The sequence below is a fragment of the Gastrolobium bilobum genome, unplaced genomic scaffold (genome assembly GCF_033153095.1).
Source record: "Gastrolobium bilobum isolate Gb01-03AN ecotype WA unplaced genomic scaffold, APGP_CSIRO_Gbil_v1 utg12574, whole genome shotgun sequence".
Lineage (NCBI taxonomy): Eukaryota > Viridiplantae > Streptophyta > Magnoliopsida > Fabales > Fabaceae > Gastrolobium > Gastrolobium bilobum.
The window spans coordinates 299931-319385 of NW_026898098.1; the positions used below are offsets into that span (position 1 = coordinate 299931).

General features: G+C 34.4%; 2 protein-coding genes and 1 non-coding gene across 3 annotated transcripts; 1 reads left to right on the forward strand and 2 right to left on the reverse strand.

The window, feature by feature from the left end:
• Positions 1-3851: 3851 nt before the first annotated feature.
• LOC133312824 (proline iminopeptidase-like) lies at positions 3852-9062 on the reverse strand. Its single transcript, XM_061514096.1, has 11 exons — positions 8888-9062; positions 8375-8577; positions 7368-7466; positions 7185-7295; positions 7035-7097; positions 6785-6878; positions 6156-6253; positions 5769-5870; positions 4784-4897; positions 4641-4715; positions 3852-4203 (listed from the first exon to the last, which is right to left on the reverse strand). The coding sequence occupies exons 1-11, from the start codon at positions 8997-8999 to the stop codon at positions 4099-4101; spliced, it is 1176 nt and encodes a 391-aa protein (XP_061370080.1). The 5' UTR covers positions 9000-9062; the 3' UTR covers positions 3852-4098.
• An 859-nt stretch (positions 9063-9921) lies between these two features.
• LOC133312871 (U5 spliceosomal RNA) lies at positions 9922-10039 on the forward strand. Its single transcript, XR_009751738.1, has one exon. It is a non-coding gene; the product is annotated as a U5 spliceosomal RNA (small nuclear RNA).
• Positions 10040-11851: 1812 nt separating this feature from the next.
• On the reverse strand, positions 11852-16985 carry LOC133312822 (proline iminopeptidase-like). The gene is made up of 11 exons (XM_061514094.1): positions 16839-16985; positions 16191-16393; positions 15215-15313; positions 15032-15142; positions 14881-14943; positions 14632-14725; positions 13994-14091; positions 13600-13701; positions 12851-12964; positions 12708-12782; positions 11852-12259 (listed from the first exon to the last, which is right to left on the reverse strand). The coding sequence occupies exons 1-11, from the start codon at positions 16972-16974 to the stop codon at positions 12155-12157; spliced, it is 1200 nt and encodes a 399-aa protein (XP_061370078.1). The 5' UTR covers positions 16975-16985; the 3' UTR covers positions 11852-12154.
• Between the last annotated feature and the right edge of the window lie 2470 nt (positions 16986-19455).

Sequence of the window (19455 nt, forward strand, 5' to 3'; positions counted from 1 at the left end):
TATAAGGTGGTCTAGACTTGTGTATTGGCATAACATTGGCAAAAGTATAAAGAAAGGAAAATAAGCGATAAAATGTATGCTTATGAAATAATCATGGCATAGTATCATCTTATTGATGCATTGTAAATTATTCTCTAGGTGTGCCTAGGGATTGAGAAGGATCGGAAATCTCTTGAAGCAATAAAAGTAACTTGGTCCACAAGTAAGCGTATTGGTAAAGCTTCAAGAGGTAAGCTCTATGTTTAAGGAGTCTTTTCCTGCTTGAGTGCTCCACCATGGTTAGTGAACTATGGTTGGACTGTATGACTGTGATTTAGATGCTTTGTATAGATGCATTCATATAGAGTTATTTGATAACATGATATGTTTTGCTCTGATATGACTTCTGTAATATGATTTCTGTAACAATCTCTGGCCATTGATTGTATAGTACCCGGATGTCCGCTTTGGGGTCCTCCCTCGGGACTGATGGTGTACTCCTCTGATATGTCTGGTTCCGCTTTGGGGTCCTCCCTCGGGAACACGTGCGTTGATTTCCGCTTGGGGTCCTCCCTTGGGAATGACGGCGCACATCTCTGATATGATATGGATATATGCTCTGTTCTGTTATGATATCTGTTATATGTTGTATTTGTATACTCTGTATCTGACTTTCATGCAGGAGTGAGCCAGGGGTATGGAGAATTCTCTATAAACCTGGAGCTTATTGAGATTTGTAATCTCACCCCTCTTTGGGGACACATTTTCAGGTGCCCAGATTTCCGGTGAGTCCTCACTAGGCAGGGACACGACACGTGGCTGAGGCAGTTGACAGACCGGATTTTGAGTGGCTGTAGGCTGCTACCTTTTTGGAGTGTTTGATGTATTTTAGTATTTTCGCATTTGATGGATCATGATATTGATCCTTTATTTTGTATATGGCCTGTATATGTTTTGTACATGTCTGTCAGTTTGATGCATGTACATTTGAGTATTCAGGAACGTTATATGATGATGTAGTATTCAGATAGGTTTATGTTTTGATGGCATGCTGTTAGATTTAGCGGCACGGAGCCATGTTATGCATGCGCCCATGTATGGGTATTCGATTATATTTGGATATCTGGTATTTCCGAATTGATATGTTGTATAAACTGTTTATCAGGAAATGCTTCTGAGTGGGATTGGAAAATCCCCAGTTGTCCGATTTATAGAGGAAACTCTGCCCGATTTTCGTTTACGCCGAGAAGGAATTAAGTTAGAAAAAGAAAAAGTTAGCTCATATTTTCGTAAGTTAAGTCTTCCGCTGTTTTCTGTTTTATCATATGTATGTTAATTGAACCGGCTCGAGACGGGGATGTTACAAGATCCCTCTAGTGAATCCTGGGGTAATGACTCTTGCAAATCCCCAGGTAGAGTCATTATCGCCATCTTTGGTTTCTGATGATGCTGATTTAATTTTTCTGTATGAACACATGCTACTGGACTATCCAAATTCACAGATGAACAAGGCAATTACGACAATAGTGAACAACAAATATTTTTGAAGGAATGGTCATTAAAAAGTGACAATGAGATGAAAAAAATGTACATTTGTCACCTTTTTTGCCGCTCATGTGGTGATGTTGTGATGGCTTTGAACAATGAAACCATTGGACTATTTAAGGAGATGGTTGAAGAAGCTTTGCAGGACACTTACTGCATTGCAGAGAAATTCAAGGTTTCAGTTATAAAAGAACTAGCCAACAAGAGGGACAATGAGGAGGTTCCTGAATCACTAGATTCGGGTACTGACATTTGTGTGTTGGGAACACTTGAATTGTTTGATCATTACAAACACAACGGGTCTAGTAAAATGGAAGTGAATTGTGTTTGTGGAGCAGTTGTGTCTGATGATGAAAGGATGCTAGAGCGTGAATTTTGTCACAGATGGCAGCATGCTGAGTGTAGAGGTGTCGATGGCTCTGACACAGCATCAATGTTTTGTTGTTCTGCCTGTGATAACTGCACTCTTGGGAGTGATTCTAGCATCCTTTCACCATCGTACACAACTGCTCCACAAACACAATTCACTTCCATCTTACTAGACCCGTTGTGTTTGTAATGATCAAACAATTCAAGTGTTCCCAACACCCAAATGTCAATACCCGACTCTAGTGATTCAGGAACCTCCTCATCGTCCCTCTTGTTGGCTAGTTCTTTTATAACTGAAACCTTGAATTTCTCTGCAATGCAGTAAGTGTCCTGCAAAGCTTCTTCAACCATCTCCTTAAATAGTCCAATGGTTTCATTGTTCAAAGCCATCACAACATTACCACATGAGCGGCAAAAAAGGTGACAAATGTAAATTTTTTTCATCTCATTGTCATTTTTAAATGACCAATAGCATGTGTTAATACAGAAACCATCACAATATCACCACATGAGCAGTACACTACATTTCTGAATCGGAGGTTTAGATCTGACGAAGATATTGATTATTGCAATATTTTTTTAATTTTTGGTGATGATCTTGCTTTGTTTTTGGCTGTAATTTGAATAAATTTTGACTGAGACCTAGAAGTTTATGTTTGGTTCCTGAGAAAATTTAAGAGACACAAAAAATGAAAGCGGAAAAATGAAAGTGTTATAGATAAGTACGATAGGATCGATGTGTTGGTGAATTATGCTGGAGTTCAATGCATAGGCCCAATCGCCGAGTTGCCACTCTGAGATCCAAAACACTTATGACACCAACGTGTTTGGATAGTATCCTTTTCTTCTTATTTATTTTTTTGGTAGGTAGAATGGGTTAAACCCAAACAAAAGAGAAAAATAGAGGAAAACTAATCTGGATCCAAAAGAAGCAATCTTGAATTGGGAACTAGAGAATAATCCACCAATAATCTAATATTGACTCCTTAGGGCGGAAGATCAATAAGAACCAATCTGTGTCAAACGAATTGTGTAGAGGTAAATTTGCTAGTCAGTCTGCTGTATGTATGTTTGATTTGTACGTTCCAGTTCTTAGATAACCAAGCCCGAATGCGAACCAACAGGTGTGACTGTTGGGCCTCATCACCAACCTTGGTGAGAACAGCATAAGCGTTTAAAGAACCTGTCTCCGATGATGATTTGATGCCAACCTTTAGACCAAGCCACCTATATTCCTTTTAGTATTCTCCAAAGTTCTGCTGTCAATGCACGACACCACACCACCAGATCCTATGGGCAAAACCCAATATCAGCTTTCCAGCCTCATTATCTGAAAATCCCTCCACTTTCGACATCATTAATTGCGTGACTAAGGATGCTAATTATATATAATTACTAATTTAATTATATATTTGTCATTTTTTTATGGATACCAATTTGGTGTCTAGCTTTGAGCACCACCAATACTTTGAGACTCAAGATTTGAATCTACTATACTTTAGACAAATCAAACTTTGAGGTCTAATTGGAATGCCACTATACCAATAACGTTATATTTGTCATTTCAATTATTAAAAACTATCATTTCAATTATTAAAAACTATACTGATTATTATTAAATGATTAAAAATTAATTAAAAAATTATTATTATTGATTAAAACAATAACATATATAATTAAAATGACAATTATAGTACTTGCTCCACCTACAGGTTTTTACATGAGAAAAATATTATCTCCAAAAAATTATTGTGAAACCCAATTAAAAAATATGAGTATAAGAAATAATATTTTTCTAGCGTAACATAAAAAAATATTACCCTAATATAATATGATTTGATTCTTTTCGGTGATATATTGTCAATATTGTAAATTTGCAAACATGAATGAAGTTTGGTTAACGAGGCGAATTTTAACGAAGAGAGGCTTTTTTTTTTTTTTCTTTTAATATGGTTGAATTCGATATTGGCTTCCAACAAGAAACCTGATCAATCAATTTTACAATATCTTAGGTTTTCTTGCGCATATTATGACAATAATGAAGGCAACACTATGGAAGTTTAGGGACAGTGTGCTAATTTTGAAATACACGGTCACTTGCAATAAATTTCCTTGCAGACAACAAACTGGCTATGGATAAACAACGCAGCATATGTTTAGTCTCCAACTGTGCCTTTTTTTCCCTTCTTTTCTTGTCTACTCACTTCAGTCCCCTTTGTAATTGATTATGTTTTTAAATTTCTCATTTGCAGCCACAAGTTCAGCAGCTATGCCTGGTTCATTGGCTGAATGTCCCGCATCTGGAACCACCTGTTTTCACATAATGAATCGGTAACTTGACCATGTTTTGCACAAGATTCGGTGGAATCAAATTTACAAGGAAACTTTTTTTGTGCCTAACTGCTTCTGTAAGTTTCTTTCATAAGAAGAAAAAAGTGTACGGAAAAGACTCTAGAGCTCTCTTAGAAAAGTCTGTAGAGTGTGTGTGACTTTTAAAAAAGTGTAACCCAGGATTTTTGGGGATTCTCGGGAAACTGAATTTTTTTAAATTTTTAATTTTAAGATATTATCGTAAACTGAATATAAAAATCGTATTTTTGAAAATTAAGATTTTCGGATAAAAAAAAATTTCTCCTCTACCAAACGCCCCTCAAGATCTATCCTGAAGCTTCATAGATAAATATCATAGCATGCATGCAGAATAAACCTACGCAAGACAAAATGACCAGAAGCAACACTAGTCTTACCCTAAAGTCTGCCTCCGGCCAAGCTTTATGAAGATCCCAGGCTGACATCATAGGACAGCACATGTCGTATCTTCCCTACAAAGTTAAGAATGAAGACACGTTTAGAGTCTGAATTTCAAAGGAGGCAGCACAAAATTATTTACCTGCACGATTATGGTTTTGATATGCCTTATTTTATCAACTCTGTCCAACAGGAATGAATCTGAGGGGAAGAATCCCTTATTCACGAAATAGTGATTTTCAATCCTTGCAAATGCCTAGTAGAAAAATATTTGTCATTACAGATCAGTACAAGTTAAAGAATCTCAATCATAGACAACAATACAAAATCATAAATTACAAAGGGCAAAGATTGCAGACTTGCATTTATTTATTTATTTTTAAAAGAACTTTATTAGGGACTACAATTTGTTGGGTCAGCTAAAACATGATAGAAAAAACAAACTTCAAAATACCCCCCTCCCCCAACCAAAATAAAATAAAAAAAAAAAAAAAAAAATGGAAGGGCTCTTAACAATTAAGCATTAAGATGCAGAAGTGCTTAGGGTACAAAACCACCCAGTTTGTCCACTTCTTTTCCTTATTTCAGAGAAGAATAACCTGCATTTGTCACCATTGCTATGAAGTTTTAGTTGTCAACCTAGAGAGAAGAATTCACGACCAAAAAAATAATTTGTGTACAATACCACATGCAATAGAAATATGTAAAGTCTGTGCACCTAAAAATTTAAAACACACAAAAATGTCCATATTGTTAAATATTCTTTTATGAGAATTTGGTTTCAATTGAAAAATTTTATACAAGCAACACACACCGTTCTCATGAGTACATATAGTGAAATTGATAAAAACATATAAGAATCTTACTACAGAATCACACAACATATTGTGAGAATTTAAAAAAGGAAAAAATATTTATCCTTTTAAATGACACAACTTATATCATTTCACTATCACAAGAAGGTGGGACCCACACCTTTACTTTTTTTTGTCAACTCTCTCTTCTCCTTTATCTATCTCTTTCTCTCTCTTAAAATAACATAACTTTAATTCTTTTAAAATGACACACATTTTTCCCTTTAAAAAATGGTCTATCACAGCGTGTTATTCCTCACTTGATGAACTTACCAGTGAGAAGTTATCATCATCCCCTTTTTTGATGTTCTCTTCATTTGGAAGAAGATGAGCAGTCATCATTTCCCATTTGGTCCATGCTCTGGCAGCTGCATACTGAAATGAAGACATGGGTAAACTAAACTACTCTAGATAATCCAGTCAGAAAACAAGCTCATAGACAAGCTTGTTATTCCTTATTTCAGATAGGAGGACCTGTTGGTATTGTTAAGGATAGACTTCTAAACTAGTTCAATTATCTTCAACTCTGTGTACAGTTCTAAGAAAAGTTCAGGTCGAAAGGATAGCTTTGAACCCAAAATAACATTTAAGAAAAAGTTGTATAATGATTATGGGAGGAAAAGGTAGAAGCCAGGCACAGGAAACCAGACGGGGACAAACCTGAGTTTTGATATCATCAGAGTTTAATCTCTTCTTATAGGCATCAATGAAGCATCCTCTTTCATTTTCTGGAATAAGATCTCTAAATGGTTCCCAAGCTGACAAGAAATAAAAGGTACAAACTATCAACCACTTAAATCAGGATTTTAACGAGTAGAAAAGCCAAAGATCACAATCAAATCAAATACGAGATTATGCAAGGCTACAATAAGAAATACCAAATTAACAAAAATATAGAATAAAAACATTGAAGTTGTCATAAACAATGCTTCTCTTCTCACATTCCTCTTTGGAAACAAATCACGATTGTAATGAGTAGAAAAGCCAAAGATCAAAATCAAATCAAATACGAGATTATGCAAGGCTACAATGAAAATTACCAAATTAACAAAAATATAGAATAAAAACAGTGAAGTTGACATAAACAATGCTTCTCTTCTCACATTCCTCTTTGGAAACAATTTTAGTTCTCACATGCAAAGAATCTGACATAATGTAAAGCTCCGGTGTAATTCCATATATCTAATAAGTTGAAAACCTCTTCAAATCTTTAAAAGAAAAATCTTACTATGCATGAAAAATATTCAAACTTAATTCACCAGCAAACGTATAAAAAGAATGTTTTATACCATCAGGGAATATTGCAGCAGCTCCACCCTCATAAAACCAATCAATCTCTTTCTTCCTTAAAAGGAAAATTCCCCTGAGGATCATGCCAGTAACCTTGTAACAAAATGATAAGATATTTTAAAAAGTGAACAACATAGCATGGAAAGAACTCCTTAATTATGGATTACACAATCATCAGTAGTACTGCAAAATACATCATTTTGATATAGTCAAAAAGAAACTAATCAGAATAAAAACACTGTTATATACCTTGTCTGGGTGAGATTGGCTGTATGCAAGGGCAAGTGTGCTTCCCCATGACCCACCAAATACCTGCATATTATATGGAGCAGAAGATCATATCCCATTAATAAGAATCACAAAATGTATAATGGTAAACAACCAAAGGTGAAAGATAACCTGCCATTCTGGAATCTCCAATTGTTCTCGTAGCTTTTCAATGTCGTCAATGAGGTCCCATGTGGTGTTTTGCTCTAAGCAAGCATGGGGGGTGCTTTTCCCTGCACCTCGCTGATAAAGACAATAATTGTCAGTACACAAAAGCTGGAGACCATCATTGCACATCACAGTTTAGAAGCTAACCTGATCAAATAGAATGATTCGGAAAAAGTCGGGATCAAAAAATCTCCGATTACTTGGGGAAGTTCCCCCTCCAGGGCCTCCATGTATGAAGACAACCGGCTGCCATAAAAATGCTTAGAAAATAATGAATCAAATTTTTTTTTTTTTTTTTTAATTATTTCCACTGAACAAAGATAAAGAAATGCAAAATAACCAGAGTGTCAATGCATAGAATCTAGCTTTTAAAGAGGTAAAAAAGAAAGAGAAGCAAAAAAATAAAAATAAAAAAAGCTAGATCCAACCATAGACTGTAGTCTTAAGAAACCTTTTTACTATTGTTGGCCAAAGAAACCTTTTTACTTTTCTTTTTACTTTTTTCTTTTTCCTCCCCAATCAGAAGCTATCATGAGAGTGTTGATTGCAAGTAGAAGCCAAACTAGTGTAACTATCACCAGGCAAACCTACCGACAGACCAGAATGGCTTCCTATTTCTGGTTTCCTCATTTTGGCTTTCTATTCTGTTTTGAAGGGTACTGGAGTTTAGATGTATTTTAACAAACTATTTGAATTAAGGAATTCACAAATAGCCCAATGCCCATAAATTTCCAATAATCCATAAAAGTAATTGTTAACAAGAACTAGAGAAAGTAGAATATTTCACAATGCCCCACACAAAATTGAGGTCCTTTCTCCACATCCGGAGGTACCCATTAAATTTATGAGCCACAACAGAAGAACTAAAAGTTTCCATTTAACAACATGGTCTAGGAAGTGACTAGCTTCAATTCTATAAGAGGCTCAATGGAACAATTTAACATTATTACAGTTCATTACTTCATTCAATTGTATAAATAAACAATCGACATAGAATCAGTAAATAATACTATAATAGTCCATTGCTTCCCATTCCAATCTTCATCAACAAATATAAACATGTAAGCCTACGGCATAGCTTAGGAATTTTTTTAAAAATAAAAATAAATATAAAAATCATACTTAAGCAGTTATTGAAGAGAATCGCTACTCACATGCCCACTCGGATTTCCTGATTGCTCCCAGTAGATTGTGTGAAGATCTGAAACCTTCAAAAAACCTGTACTGTACGGTTCTATATGTGGGTAAAGATTTCTGTTCAGTTCAGGAAATTCTAGTTCTGATGCCATCAGAAGACTAGGTATTGGCTCAATTTGATGATCAATGTTTTGCACACGAAAAATTAAGCTCTTTCTCCCTGCACATCATACAAAGAACACCCGCATGAAGATACAAAACTGTTCAGTGTAATAATAACGCAGAAATAGATTCCACAGAATAATAAGAAGCAATAAAGAAAAGTAAATAACAATCAACCAGAGAGGGTAAGAACAAAAGAAGCATGAGGTATCAGTGTTAACTAAATTAGAACAGGGCAGGGTCTTAGACATATCCTCAGAAGACACAAACTTTTAAGGAAACTAGTAATCCATATAATTCTATAACATAATTCACAAAACACCTAAACAGGAGAGAGAGAGAGAGAGAGAGAGAGAGAGAGAGGGCACCTGAAGATGTCGTTTGGAGTTGAGAAAATGGAAGAGTGATGGGAAGGTTGAAAATTAGGGAAGGTAACAAGGTTGAGGAGGTAAGGGTGTTTGGAACAATACCCAACTTCATTCTTTGGGGGTTATCATATCATTTCATGCTTTATGAATTTTGTGACAAGTGATTTTCATTTCCCTTCGGCCTTGGCAATGTAGAAATAAATCATATGCAGACTCAATTAATAAAATTGAGTCATCTTATAATTTGTGATCTTGTCTTGTTTATTGTTGGTTACATTGGATTTACATTTGGTATTTATTAATTTTTATTTTTATTTTTTTAAAAGATGGGTCGTGATCAAATATTTTTAAAATAATGTAATTATTTTGGAGTTATATAAAATATCAGAGCAAGTCAGTCCATTCACCAAATAATGCACAATTTTTTATAAAAATATTATCATCATACTTTTATAATATATAGTAGTTTTGTCACTCCCTCATAAACAAATGCCAAGTGTCGAGCATGATGTTAGGTGGGTGCAGTGTTGTTTTGCTTGAGCTACAATATACATTACACAAACAAAGGAAGATCCATCTTCTGCAAACTCTGAAGTTGAAGGAGCATTTGGAGATAATGATACAGGTATTTTATTGCTAATTACTTTAGACACCAATATTTTCCATAACGTTATCTTGTCATAAGTAGGACTGCAACAAATAGTGTCTAAAATTCTTGTTAATCTGTAGTTGATGTGGTTGAGATTGGTGAAAGCCGGAGGAAAATAAGCAATTCGTCTTAGTTCAAGCACGGAAATAGAATAAGCAGCATCAAGCAGCAAATATGATATTAGCAACAATTTCATAAGATAAGCCTTGTGGCTTCACAGTCAAATGGCATGATATTTTTAGTAGTGTTTGCATGTATATATACTAGATCAACAATAGATGTGAGATGAAGCACCACTAACTAAGTCCCACATTGGGAAAGAAATGGAAGTACCAGCTATCTCTGCAATATAAATACATAGGCTTATCAACTTGTCAATTCACGGAGCCATGCGTTGAGCACAAAGCGAACTATTCTTTCGCCTTTTACTAAAGAATACCGTGTGCTCGTCGCTACAAGTGGCATACGCCTATTTTTGAAAGGTGACTTTCCTTTTGGAAGGTCCCTGCAAAACCGAGTTTGAAGTATTTTTGCTCTTGAAAGGTGGTAGCCTTGTTTTTTGTGGTTGGGTGGGTGGTTCAGGCTATTGATTACGGCAGCTTGCTAACTTTGGTTTTTGTTTTTGGAAGTTATGAATTTTACGTGTGTTGATAAAAATTTTTACGTGTGTGTAGTGGTAACATACTAACATTCTGTGTCTATTTTCAAGTTTTCGGAGGCCATGTTGTTGGGCTTTCGTTTCCGTATTAGTTTTATTAAACAGAGCAGTGACAGCACATAGAATCCAGTATTGTTAGCCCAGCTTAAAATTGCAAGCAAACTTTCACTTGATTTATGTAAAATTAGCAACCTTCATTGGCTTGTTGAGTACACGTACTACAAAGCTACAAGCTAATCCCCAAAGAAAATATAATTTGATTGGAACCAGAATTTTATTACAACAAATATGCTCCAAAGCTGCAAGCTATTCTTCTTTTGGTTTCTCAGAGCAGATGGTTCAAACAATGAGCATTTCAATTTTTTAAGTTGTTTGAACCACATACCAGATGGTTCAAACAAATAATTGAAGGAATGAACTTAAAACTGCAAAGATCAGATTGAAATGATGAGCCAATGACACATACCAGAAAGGTGTTATAGCTAAGTTGAAATTTTGGGTTTGGTTTCACATAGAGAAAATGATTCACATGCAGAGAATGAAAATTGTTTGTATGCAGAGTATGGACAAGAAGACAAACAAAGGATTCAATTTGGACGGTGCTACCTTATTATGGGAATTGGAAGATTTGAGTTTGTGATATAATTCATGTGAGTAAATTTGCTTGATCTTTCCATCACTTTTCAATTAATTAGACTTCACTTAGAAAATAAATTTATATGATTTGATGTGGGTTCTAACTTCTAAGCCTATTATTACAAAACGTTATAAAAATGAACTTGTATTGAAAGTGAATTTTTAGTATATTTAATTTACTCTTAAATTAAATATACTAAAAAGTGTAAATTATAGAGACAGTTTTGTGAATATCAAGAAAAGAACTCATGTTATTGTTCTTATGATTTAGGATCTGGTTCTGATTACTTTGAGGTATGCTTGGAAAGAGATAAATTATTATCTTGTTCATTGTGACTATAACTCCCTTGTTAACATTTGTGCAAAGAAATCATGTTTGACCTATAACCTCTCAGAACCCTACGCTATAAGGAAAACATTTTCAATGGAATATTATTTATGATATTTATTAAAGATGTTACAAACTTTTTTAATATTATTTCACGAATGGAGTTTTAAATTTTATAAATTTTAAATTTAATTTTTTTATATACAAAAATTACAATATTTCACACTTGTAAGTATTGATCATAGATCAGTGAGTGAGACTTTGAATTGTAATTACGTTGAGTAGAAACAAAGTTGTAAGTAACTTTGCAATAAAATAAATTCAGTCTTATTAAAGTATCTCAATTTATGCTATGATAAATTTTGTTCGTGTCTCCGACTTAGTTTATTCCATTCCATTCCTTCAATTTTTTATTTTTGTTTTTGTTTTTATAAATATAATGTTGCATGACATTTATTATATTATGTCATAAACATGCAAATATTGTGGATTTCACTGTATCAAAAAAAAAAATTAACACACATTTTTGAGTGTGTAGAAAAAAAGTATCATATAATATGAATTTTTTATTTTTTATTTTATGTACAAAAGACAACAATTAATGCAAAATAAGCAGTCAAAAGTGTCCACTTCTTAATCTAGATAGAGTTTCAAGTTGTACAATAATAATAATTGAAGGAATGAACTTAAAACTGCAATGATCAGATTGAAACGAAGAGAGGCTTTTTCTTTTTTCTTTTAATACGGTTGAATTCGATAATGGTTTCCAACAAGAAACCTGATCAATCAATTTTACAATATCTTAGGTTTTCTTGCGCATATTATGACAATAATGAAGGCAACACTATGGAAGTTTAGGGACTGTGCTAATTTTGAAATACACGGTCACTTGCAATAAATTTCCTTGCAGACAACAAACTGGCTATGGATAAAAAATGCAGCATATGTTTAGTCTCCAACTGTGCCTTTTTTCCCTTCTTTGCTTGTCTACTCACTTCAGTCCCCTTTGTAATTGATTATGTTTTTAAATTTCTCATTTGCAGCCACAAGTTCAGCAGCTATGCCTGGTTCATTGGCTGAATGTCCCGCATCTGGAACCACCTGTTTTCACATTATGAATCGGTAACTTGACCATGTTTTGCACAAGATTCGGTGGAATCAAATTTACAAGGAAACTTTTTTTGTGCCTAACTGCTTGTGTAAGTTTCTTTCATAAGAAGAAAAAGGTGTACGGAAAAGACTCTAGAGCTCTCTTAGAAAAGTCTGTAGAGTGTGTGTGACTTTTAAAAAAGTGTAACCCGTTTGGTACGCGGGATTTTTGGGGATTCCCGAGAAACTGAATTTTTTAAAATTTTAAATTTTAAGATATTATCGTAAACTGAATATAAAAATCGTATTTTTGAAAATTGAGATTCCCGGATAAAAAAAAAATTCTCCTCTACCAAACGCCCCTCAAGATCTATCATGAAGCTTCATAGATAAATATCATAGCATGCATGCAGAATAAACCTACGCAAGACAAAATGACCAGAAGCAACACTAGTCTTACCCTAAAGTCTGCCTCCGGCCAAGCTTTATGAAGATCCCAGGCTGACATCATAGGACAGCACATGTCGTATCTTCCCTACAAAGTTAAGAATGAAGACACGTTTAGAGTCTGAATTTCAAAGGAGGCAGCACAAAATTATTTACCTGCACGATTATGGTTTTGATATGCCTTATTTTATCAACTCTGTCCAACAGGAATGAATCTGAGGGGAAGAATCCCTTATTCACGAAATAGTGATTTTCAATCCTTGCAAATGCCTAGTAGAAAAATATTTGTCATTACAGATCAGTACAAGTTAAAGAATCTCAATCATAGACAACAATACAAAATCATAAATTACAAAGGGCAAAGATTGCAGACTTGCATTTATTTATTTATTTATTTTTAAAAGAACTTTATTAGACTTGGAATAGTCTGACTAGAATTTTTTGGGTCAGCTAAAACTTGATAGAAAAAAAAAACTTCAATTAAGCATTAAGATGCAGAAGTGCTTAGGGTACAAAATCACCCAGTTTGTCCACTTCTTTTCCTCATTTCAGAGAAGAATAACCTGCATTTGTCACCACTGCTATGAAGTTTTAGTTGTCAACCTAGGGAGAAGAATTCACGACCACAAAAATAATTTGTGTACAATATCACATGCAATAGAAATATGTGAAGTCTGTGCACCTAAAAATTTAAAACACACAAAAATGTCCATATTGTTAAATATTCTTTTATGAGAATTAAGTTTCAATTGCAAAATTCTATACAAGCAACACACCATTCTCATGAGTACATATAGTGAAATTGATAAAAACATATAAGAATCTTACTACGGAATCACACAACATATTGTGAGAATTTAAAAATGGTCTATCACAGCGTGTTATTCCTCACTTCATGAACTTACTAGTGAGAAGTTATCAGCATCCCCTTTTTTGATGTTCTCTTCATTTGGAAGAAGATGAGCAGTCATCATTTCCCATTTGGTCCATGCTCTGGCAGCTGCATACTGAAATGAAGACATGGGTAAACTAAACTACTCTAGATAATCCAGTCAGAAAACAAGCTCATAGACAAGCTTGTTATTCCTTATTTCAGATAGGAGGACCTGTTGGTATTGTTAAGGATAGACTTCTAAACTAGTTCAATTATCTTCAACTCTGTGTACAATTCTAAGAAAAGTTCAGGTCGAAAGGTGGAACAATAGCTTTGAACCCAAAATAACATTTAAGAAAAAGTTGTATAATGATTATGGGAGGAAAAGGTAGAAGCCGGGCACAGGAAACAAGACTGGGACAAACCTGAGTTTTGATATCATCAGAGTTTAATCTCTTCTTATAGGCATCAATGAAGCATCCTCTTTCATTTTCTGGAATAAGATCTCTAAATGGTTCCCAAGCTGACAAGAAATAAAAGGTACAAACTATCAACTACTTAAATCAGGATTTTAACGAGTAGAAAAGCCAAAGATCACAATCAAATCAAATACAAGATTATGCAAGGCTACAAATTACAATGAGAAATACCAAAAATTAACAAAAATATAAAATAAAAACATTGAAGTTGTCATAAACAATGCTTCTCTTCTCACATTCCTCCTTGGAAACTAATCAGGATTTTAATGAGTAGAAAAGCAAAAGATCACAATCAAATCAAATACGAGATTATGCAAGGCTACAATGTAAAGTACCAAATTAACAAAAATATAGAATAAAAACAGTGAAATTGTCATAAACAATGCTTCTCTTCTCACATTCCACTTTGGAAACAATTTTAGTTCTCACATGCAAAGAATCTGACATATTGTAAAGCTCCGGTATAATTCCATATATCTAATAAGTTGAAAACCTCTTCAAATCTTTAAAAGAAAAATCTTACTATGCATGAAAAATATTCAAACTTAATTCACCAGCAAACGTATAAAAAGAATGTTTTATACCATCAGGGAATATTGCAGCAGCTCCACCCTCGTAAAACCAATCAAGCTCTTTCTTCCTTAAAAGGCAAATTCCCCTGAGGATCATGCCAGTAACCTTGTAACAAAATGATACGCTATTTAAAAAGTGAACAACATAGCATGGAAAGAACTCCTTAATTATGGATTACACAATCATCAGTAGTACTGCAAAATACATCATTTTGATTTAGTCAAAAAGAAACTAATCAGAATAAAAACACTGTTATATACCTTGTTTGGGTGAGATTGGCTGTATGCAAGGGCAAGTGTGCTTCCCCATGACCCACCAAATACCTGGATATTATATGGAGCAGAAGATCGTATCCCATTACATAAGAATCACAAAATGTATAATGGTAAACAACCAAAGGTGAAAGATGACCTGCCATTCTGGAATCTCCAAGTGTTTTCGTAGCTTTTCAATGTCGTCAATGAGGTCCCATGTGGTGTTTTGCTCTAAGCAAGCATGGGGGGTACTTTTCCCTGCACCTCGCTGATAAAGACAATAAATGTCAGTACACAAAAGCTGGAGACCATCATTGCACATTACAGTTTAGAAGCTAACCTGATCAAATAGAATGATTCGGAAAAAGTCGGGATCAAAAAATCTCCGATTACTTGGGGAAGTTCCCCCTCCAGGGCCTCCATGTATGAAGACAACCGGCTGCCATAAAAATGCTTAGAAAATAACGAATCAATTTTTTTATTTTAATTATTTCCCCTGAACAAAGCTAAAGAAATGCAAAATAACCAGAGTGTCAGTGCATAGAATCTAGCTTTTAAAGAGGAAAAAAAGAAAGAGAAAAGCAAAAAAAAAAAAAAAAACCTAGATCCAACCATACACTATAGGCTTAAGAAACCATTTTACTATTGTCGGCCAAAGAAACCTTTTTGCTTTTCTTTTTCCTCCCCAAACAGAAGCTATCATGAGAGTGTCGATTGCAAGTAGAAGCCAAACCAGTGTAACTATCAGCAGGCAAACCTACCGACAGACCGAATGGCTTCCTATTTCTGGTTTCCTCATTTTGGCTTTCTATTCTGTTTTGAAGGGTACTGGAGTTTAGATGTATTTTAACAAACTATTCGGATTAAGGAATTCACAAATAGCCCAATGCCCATAAATTCCAATAATGCATAAAAGTAATTGTTAACAAGAACTAGAGAAAGTAGAATATTTCACAATGCCCCATTGAGGTCCTTTCTCAACATCCGGAGGTACCCATTAAATTTATGAGCCACAACAGAAGAACTAAAAGTTTCCATTTAACAACATGGTCTAGGAAGTGACTACCTTCAATTCTATAAGAGGCTCAATGGAACAATTTAACATTATTACAGTTCATTACTTCATTCAATTGTATAAATAAACAATCGACATAGAATCAGTAAATAATACTATAATAGTCCATTGCTTCCCATTCCAATCTTCATCAACAAATATAAACATGTAAGCCTACGGCATAGCTTAGGAATTTTTTAAAAAAAAATAAATAAATATAAAAATCATACTTAAGCAGTTATTGAAGAGAATCGCTACTCACATGCCCACTCGGATTTCCTGATTGCTCCCAGTAGATTGTGTGAAGATCTGAAACCTTCAAAAAACCTGTACTGTACGGTTCTATATGTGGGTAAAGATTTCTGTTCAGTTCAGGAAATTCTAGTTCTGATGCCATCAGAAGACTAGGTATTGGCTCAATTTGATGATCAATGTTTTGCAAACGAAAAATTAAGCTCTTTCTCCCTGCACATCATACAAAGAACACCCGCATGAAGATACAAAACTGTTCAGTGTAATAATAACGCAGAAATAGATTCCACAGAATAATAAGAAGCAATAAAGAAAAGTAAATAACAATCAACCAGAGAGGGTAAGAACAAAAGAAGCACGAGGTATCAGTGTTAACTAAATTAGAACAGGGCAGGGTCTTAGACATATCCTCAAAAGACACAAACTTCCGTTTGGTACGTGACTTTAGAGATTCCCGAAAACTGATTTTTTTCTAAATTTTAAATTATATGAATATCATCTTTAAGTATACGTAAAAATCATATTTCTGAAAATTGAAATTCCTGAATAAAAAAAAATTCTCCTCTGACTGACAAACGCAACCTAAGGAAACTAGTAATCCATATAATTCTATAACATAATTCACAAAACACCTAAACAGGAGAGAGAGAGAGGGCACCTGAAGATGTCGTTTGGGGTTGAGAAAATGGAAGTGTGATGGGAAGGTTGAAAATTAGGGAAGGTAACAAGGTCGAGGAGGTAACGGTGTTTGGAACAATATCCAACTTCATTCTTTGGGGGTTATCACTTATCATATCGTTTATGCTTTTTGAATATTGTGACAAGTGATTTTCGTTTCCCTTTGGCGTTGGCTATGTAGAAATAAATCATATGGAGACTCAATTAATAAAATTGAGGGCAAAAAAATTAATATAATGGTTTTTAAATAAAAATTTATAAATTTATAGCTATTTTACAAATATTTACTAATGTGCAGCACAATGTCACAAGTTACACCCAATTTAGATGTGATACCCACATGGTTCACGCCTAAATAGGACGTGATATGTGACGTCCAGTTTCGGTGTGACACATGCAGTCATGCTGCCTCTTCAGGTCGTGAATGACTCAAAAAATTCTATATAATCCCCTACCACTATGCACTCTTTATATCTCTTCTCTACCGTCAATTCTTACATTTACATACATAATTATTATCTTAAATTTAGTCTTTTATTTTATTTGTTATTCCATTTTAAAATGAGTTCACATTCTGATTCTGTTCGTGTTGTGTTATATTACAATAGTAGGAAGGTGGAAGGTCGACAAGGTTCATGTTTAAAGGTGAAAAAAAGTTGACACGTATTCAACGCAACGCAACCATTGACGAACTGCATCAGAGAGTTCGTCAGAAGTTAAGTCTTCAAGGTAACCAATGTATCACTCAGATCACCACAAGGTTATGGCAATCTGATCAATACATGAGTTTGCAAGTGGTTGACGATGAAGATGTCGAGATGATAATGGAAGAATTTTTCAACCAGTCAAGGAAAGATTTTCTGGAGTTGTATGTGGAAATTGCCGGAGCAGAGGATGTACCATTACCAATGAGGTCAGTTGCTTTAAATTCTCCCCGTCTTGCATCAACGTCTGTCGTTCATGCTTCTCCAGTTGCTAACATTTCTGTGGGAGATAAAAATGATTCGACTTGGGTTATGCACGACAACGACGACGACGATGATGATAATGAAAATATCGCAATGGCCGAGGATGCTAGTGCTTAAGAAGGAGATGAAGGTGGTAATATGGGTGTGTCTCTGGTCTCCACCTCTCGACTAGAGCACTAATCAATACGGCATCAATCTGAAATACATTATACAATTATCGCACATTATGTCATTGTATTGAATAACAATATAAACTGTAACCTCGTCAAGTGCATACCTGAATGTGTTGCATACCTAAACTGTAACCACGTCTGGAATAGCGCTGGCAGGTGGCCCCCCTGTACCTTGCCACGCCGGGTCTTTAACTGACGAACATGTTCCGTATTCCACACCCGCTGTGAAGTATGGGCACTTTGCGTCATCTTCCGAAGGACCTCCCATCTATACGGCCCAGGTATGATATACATGCTAGGATCTGTAGGCTCTGGCTCGTGATCGGATGCAAAACTCCCAAATGATGATGAATTAGCCATGATAAAAAAATGTACAAAACAACATTGAAACTAATTTACAAAACAACTACCTAGAACATGTAACAACAAATTTTATTTACAAATTAATTAAGCAAAGCCCTAATTCACTATCAAAATTATTAAGCAGAAACCCTAGGTAATTACTTCATTAGTAAGTAATGAAATAATATTAATACCCAGTACACTTATTAATTAGCAATGAAATAATAATAATAATACCTAGGACACTAATTATTTCGTAATGAAATAATATTAATACCTAAGTCACTAATTAATTCATAATTAATAATAATAGTACCTAAGTCACTAAAAAATTCCTAAGTCAGTACAACATTCATAACATGGTACAAAATTCCTAAGTCACTATCACTATTTTCTAAGTCACTAATATACACTAAACACCGGTTCATAATTAAATAATAATAATACCTAGGTCACTAAAAAATTCCTAAGTCACTACAACATTCATAATATGGTACAAGATTCCTAAGTCACTATCACTATTTTCTAAATCACTAATATACGCTAAATCCTAACATATTCGTAACGCAACACTGTAATTTAAACGTATACATAGCAGGTATTAAAAACTTACTTATGTTAGCAGAGCTTCGCTACGGAAAATTCCACGTAAGGTCGAGAGCACAATGATCTTAAAGAGAGGTTAGAGCGAGAGTGTGAAATGGTAAAAAAGATAAAATGGGAGGTTTATATAGCCTTGGTGGGTGACGCCCCATTTGGGCATCACATGTCACGCCTAGTTTGGGCATGACCCACCAGGATGTGACGTCCTATTTGGGCGTGATAAGTGACGCCCAAATGGGGCGTGATATTGTGCAATAAATATGTAAATATTTGCAAAACAGTTATAAATTTGTAATTTTTTATTTAAAAAGCATTATATTAATTTTTTTTCCCTAAAATTGAGTCATCTTATAATTTGTGATCTTGTCTTATTTATTGTTGGTTACATTGGATTTACATTTGGTATTTATTATTTTATTTTTTTAAAGATGGGTCGTGATCAAATATTTTTAAAATAATGTAATTATTTTGGAGTTATATAAAATATCAGAGCAAGTCAGTCCTTTCACCA